This window comes from Melopsittacus undulatus, chromosome 6, assembly GCF_012275295.1.
Source record: "Melopsittacus undulatus isolate bMelUnd1 chromosome 6, bMelUnd1.mat.Z, whole genome shotgun sequence".
NCBI classification, from domain to species: Eukaryota; Metazoa; Chordata; class Aves; order Psittaciformes; family Psittaculidae; genus Melopsittacus; species Melopsittacus undulatus.
The window spans coordinates 15,043,203-15,049,202 of NC_047532.1; the positions used below are offsets into that span (position 1 = coordinate 15,043,203).

General features: G+C 44.8%; 1 protein-coding gene across 1 annotated transcript; it reads left to right on the forward strand.

The window, feature by feature from the left end:
- The first annotated feature begins 1,521 nt into the window (after positions 1-1,521).
- On the forward strand, positions 1,522-3,467 carry COA7 (cytochrome c oxidase assembly factor 7). The gene is made up of 3 exons (XM_005151134.3): positions 1,522-1,698; positions 1,777-1,917; positions 2,877-3,467. Exons 1-3 carry the CDS (start codon positions 1,593-1,595, stop codon positions 3,323-3,325), a joined length of 696 nt encoding a protein of 231 aa, XP_005151191.2. The 5' UTR covers positions 1,522-1,592; the 3' UTR covers positions 3,326-3,467.
- The last annotated feature ends 2,533 nt before the right edge of the window (positions 3,468-6,000 follow it).

Consider the following 6,000-nt stretch of genomic DNA (forward strand, 5'->3'; position numbering starts at 1 on the left):
TATAATTATGTATACAGAGAGTGGCTCAGATTAGGAAGGGGCTTGTGCTGTTATTCTTAGTCCATTACGTGTTCCTTCCACATCCTGGTGGTTTTCGGAGCTCTCAGGCTGTTCTTTCCATACCCATTAACAAATTCACTCACCCACTCCAACCTCGCTCCTTGTACGGAGAGGCTGTGCCACTGACTTGGCACTGACTCAACCTTGGCATCAGAAACTGCACAGACAAAACCCCAGCGAGAACAGACCCTGCAGAGATTTAAACCAACACAGTCTAAGGAATTTCTACCAAGCTTCTGCAAACGGAAATCTTTCAAAGCTGGATTTTCAGGGAAACAGCATTGCTGGTTCCAAAGCAGCTCATCTTCCACAGGCCTTCTCCAGAGCAGAGGACTGCACACAAAGCTTTCTAGATGGAAGTCAGCATGGACCAAACTACATCTATCTTCTTGGTTTCTCGTGGACACATCAGTGGTTTCGGTCAACGCCAGATTTTAGCTTCACGTGGACAATGTGTGTCAACTCCAACCCAAATACTGCAAGGTCTGACAAGTTTTAAGGGAACACTTGATCAGAAGTTACAACTGGAATTCCGGCAGCACGTCAGCAGGTGGTGCCGCCAGTCCGACCGGCAACCGAGTTTCTTCCTATGGGAGCCCATGAACAGGGTTTATTTACCCCAGGAGCTCTCCAAGCTGGCGTTATGTTACTGAACTAATGTGGGACAAAGAGTTCTCCAATAGTCTTCAAAATTCATTTTAACTCAGATGTCCTTTGACATTCATTTTAACCCTGATCAGTTGGTTACATACATTTATAATGTCGCAGAAAATAGACATTTATAACACTCCATTTATGCTCAAAACTGCTGGAATTGAACAGTGTGCTGCGCTTTGTGTAGGTAACCTTGTATCACATCTGGCTTAAATTCATCCCTAACTAGAGAACCAGTGTGTATCATGGGGTGTTAATTGCTTACCCATTTACGGGTGGTTTTGACAACCCTGGCACTGCCTGTTTGGGGACACTCAGATGAACGCAGAGTTCCATCCAAAGCACCTGCAAGATGTTTTGCTGTACCACAAGAAAGAACAGTTGCGGGTAAGTCACAAGCTGCAACTCCCCCATTCTAAATCTGAGCTGAAAATTAATCAGTTAATCCATAAAAGAAGTGCAAGCAGAAAGTTGGGGAATTGGTAGGGCAGCCCTGGCTTCTAGGCCGTGTGTAGGGTATGGATATATATGTAGTAACGTCTCCACTTACGGACCTGATTGTCCTGTGTAAGGCCTCAGCAGTTTATGTCCAGCAGGACAAATCTCGGGAAGTCAAACGCTGCAAGTGTGTTACTGCTTAAAAGTGCTCAGTGATGCTGAGAGGGAGGGAAGAGGCAGCGCAGGCCAACCGGGGGTCTGCCACCGCCGAGCGGTCCCGGAGCCGTGCCAGTCTGTAGCCACCGGTGCGGGACGGGGACACGGGAACTGCCGGCCCCAGCGGGCGCCGCGGCATCGATCGCTCGGCACTCGCGGAAGGCGCCGCATCGACGGCTCGGCGGTCGCGGGTGGCCCTGCGCGGCGGTCCCAAGAGCTCCGGCATGGCCGTGTTCATCAACTTCGAGGATGAGGAGGAGGTGCGGGGGTATCTGGAGAACATACACATCGAGTACAGCTACCAGTGCTTCAAGGAGAAGGACCCGGACGGTAAGCGGCACCGCCGGGAGCCCCGGCCCGCACCCCCGGGCTGGCGGCAGCCTCAACCCCCTCTCCGGTGCCTTGCAGGCTGCCAGCGGCTCGCCGACTATCTGGACGCCGTGAAGAAGGACTTTGTGGCGGCGGGGCGGGTGCTGCGCGACAACTGCGAGGCGTACGGGCACAGCGAGAGCTGCTACAAGCTGGGCGCTTACCAGGCCATCGGCAAAGGTGGGCTCGGGTCCGCCTCCCCGGCCTTCATTCGCCCCCGGTGGCGGCGCAGTGCTGCGGGATCGCGGTTCCTCATCCGCGGCACGGAGGACGTCGTCCGTAGTGGTCCTGAGTGCGGGCCCCGGTGCGTGATTGATGGCTATGGGGAAACTGTTTTCCCTTTTGTAAAGGTGCTGAGCACCTGCATTTCCTCCTGACCTTGAAAGAGGAGCTGACCACTCCTGCTTCGTTTAATGGCCACATAAAATGGGGGAAGGGTGGAAAACTTTAAATTGCTTCCTTCTGAAGAATCAGCTTTAGGTTAACCACGTGTATTATGTTTGCATAAGTGGTAAGTGTATCTGAATTTTGCCCTGTGTCCTGTTCTTTAAATCTGAATTTCTTCTCTCTTCTGGCTGTTCTTCTTTTAGAGAAAGTAAGGAATAAATAAACTCGTAGACTGGCAACACTGCTTAAAAGTCCACATACTATAAGCAGGCCCCAATTCTGCCCAAAATGTATCTGCTGGTGCAGTAATGGGAAGCAATTTGACTAGTGAAGCTTCTTCCAAATGACAATACTAACATGGAATATGTTATTTTTACTACAGTTCAAAAGTAATAACAGTCTCAGTGTGTGTGTTGGTATACTGGCAAAAGACTACTTTGCCTAGTATAGGCTAGTAAGAAAATCATAGATGTAGTAACAGAGTGGTTTGGAAGCTTTGGGAGGGCTTGTTTGTTTGCATAAGCTGTTGTGATACTGGGGAGTGGAGGAGGGTTTCCTAACTTAAAAGGCATGAGCAAAACCTTTGAGACTGAGACAGTAATAGTGTCTTTGAAGTCCTAAATTTTGACTGTAGCATCTCAAGCAAGGGATGCTGTTCCTCCCAGAGAGCACTGGGAAGCTTGCTGCAAAGCATAGAGCACCCATCTGGTTTAGGTGTCCTTACTGTACTCTTTTGGTTTCTTGGCCTATAGGTGGATTCAAACCAGATTTGAAAGCTGCCTACAAGTCTTTTATGAAGTCATGCGAGAAAGGTGGGAAGAAGTCAGTAAATGCCTGTCACAGCGTTGGGCTGTTGGCCCATGATGGGAGAGTAAATGGTGATAAATCTGACCCCATTGTTGCTAGAGACTATTACACAAAAGCCTGCGATGGCAACTTTGCTCCTAGCTGCTTCAACCTCAGTGTAATATACCTCCAAGGAGCACCTGGGATCCCCAAGGACATGAACCATGCTTTGAAGTACTCACTGAAAGGGTGTGAGCTGGGTCATCCGTGGGCTTGTGCCAATGCCAGTCGAATGTACAAACTGGGAGATGGCACTGAGAAGAATGATGCTAAGGCAGAGGATTTGAAAAACAGGGCAAAACAGTTGCATAAAGAGCAGAAAGAAGCCTCAAGTTCTATAACGTTTGGGGAATAAAATGGTCAGCTGCAGTTACAGTTTTAAATGGCAAGTGAAACTTGTTAAATTGTGAACACAGTCTTCACTTAAATAAATATCCTGTATTTGGATATGCAAATAAAGTTGTATTTTTGCAGATGCAACATACGACTGTTGTGCCTTCCTAAGTTTCTGAATACACAAGTTCTCAACTGTATTACTTGGATCCTTCCTCTTCTTTAAGGAAGCCAACAACTCTGGCCTTTTGTAATGTTATCCCCATGATTTCAAATACAAAAGGCACTCTCTCATGTCTAGTGCTTTGATATAGAGGATTGTGTTTGGACCATTTTTAAAACACATACACACACACACACAAATGACAGTTGCAAAGTAATCCCAGCTTGGACAGTCAGAACTGTGTGATCTCTTACAAGCAGCTGTGGAACTCTGATAGCTCTGGAGACCTGCTCTAGGGCTGCTTTGTACCAGTGTGGTTTGAGAACCTTGAGTGGGCTTATTTACTGCAAGGGAAATTTGTTATCCTCAGGCTGTATTTAGACTTGCTGATTTACTTTGTTGTCCTACCAGCAGAATTACACTTGTAACTCGGAGGGAAAGAGAAGACTTATTAGAGGCAGCAATGGTAATTTGGTATCTTACTGATTATTAGATTATGTTTAATGTCATCATTTCGTCTGAGAAGTTTAGATTTCTCAATTTGGTCTGTAAAGTTCACGGGCTGTTAGTGTAATTATTCCATTAGTGCAAATGTTTATTTGATTGTAAATCCATGTTACAGAATTACTGGATATAATTTGATTTCTAAATAATTAAGCATTCCACTGAAGGCATGCCAAATTTTTATGTCCAAGTGAAAAATGCCATTGCACACCAAGTCTGGTGTAGGTGAACTCCTAAACATCCCGATGTGGGAAGTGGTACTCCTGTACAAATAGTGGATTTATTTCTCCTCCAAGGAGCACACAATAGTGAACATGGCAGCATGTTTTCTGCTACCTACTGTTTGAAAAATGCAGAACATGGCAGATTTACACAAAAAGCTGCTGGCTTTTTCTTCCTCCTCTTTAGCTGTGGCATAAACGTTGAAGGCCCAGAACTTACTAATATGTGCAGGAGTAATTCTGTTGAGTGCAGTGAGATGGTTCCTGTATGAGAGCTGATGGCTTGATATTTACAAGAACTCAGATTCCTAAACACTCTAGATTTGACATTCCCAGACCAAATAGTTGTTGTTTAAGTTCTTAGTTCTTTCAAAGCTGTTCTTAAACATCTTTGTCACTAAAGCTTCACTATACTGAGAAAGCTGTAGTGTCTTATTGATTCATTCAACTCTGCTGTCACTCTTCAAGGCAATATCAACAAAGCTCACTACCAGTGTCTTGGATTGAAATACTTGTTTTAAAAGAACTGAGGTTTACATTTACAGTGGATTTTGGATAAGTAAGGGTATCAATCAATCAATCAATCAATCATCAAAAGATGCAAACTGCAAGGAAGACTGGAGGATTAATCCAGTGTACGAGCAAACCTTCATTCTGTGATTTGTTTGGTTTGTATGTGACAGCTTCAAGAGAAACAAGTGAAAGAATGTTCTTGCATGTATTCTACTTCAGATGTATTGAACAGTGTCAGCAGCCAGTTTCATGATGGTAGAATGGTTTGGGTTAGAAGGACCCTTGAAAATCACCCAACCCAACCTGAACTGCTTTCACGTGATGTTTAAGGCTCACCACTTCACTTTAAAACCAAGCTTACTTTAATCTCTCTAAACACTCGTACTTCACTTGTACTGTCAGCTTTTTTAGCTGTGAGAAGTCCACCCAGGCAGCAGGTTGTTCTGGACAGTGCCTCTTGCTGTCTGCAATGATGCCAGGTCCAGGGGGAGCATGATGCTTTAGGCCTTGAAAGTGTGAAGTTTAGATCTAGAAACATTTAAGTCATGTTCAGATGATGCCAAACCCAAAACAGTAATGAGCCTGCATGGCAATATGTACATAGAAACATCTTTGCTTATAAATCTTGCAAATGAAATAGGTAGGAGATACAAAGGCAGGAGAGAAAGGAATTAATTGGCTCTGCTGGGCAGATAACCTACAGGGGCAGAGTTTAAGTGAGCTGCTTGGGCTTGTGGAGAAAATAAGAGAGATAGGAACTGGCCTAGATCTACTGAGTTACAGATACAGTACCTAGGGCCAGATTCCCTTTCAGACAAGGCAGGCACACAGGTTTTAAATACCTTTACCCTGAATGTTGTTTTTAGCATCTTGCCAAGTGTGTATGACTGCCCTGTGTACCTGACTGTTTTAGGATCACATGGTGATCTCCCCTTACTCAGTTACACACAAATTGATTTACCTGGCTGCCAGCTTCTGAAACATTATGTTCTATTGCTTATAATGCAGATTTGGGGAACGAGTTGCTAACTGATGAGATTTTGGGCTCAAATCCATAGCTTCTGTAGGTACAAGCTAACCATATATTTTGAAACTGCTAAGTAAGTAAGGCAATATATGTATATGTTTTTATGCACTGCAATATATGTGTATGTATTTATGCACTGACAAGATCCTTTATCATTCTAGTGTGTAAAAATGTATGCAAAGTACCACTGATTTAGAACATGAATGCTCTGGCTGTGGTCTGGGTAAAGGTACAAACGTACTACTGAAGTAAGTTAAGTGGGAGAAAAA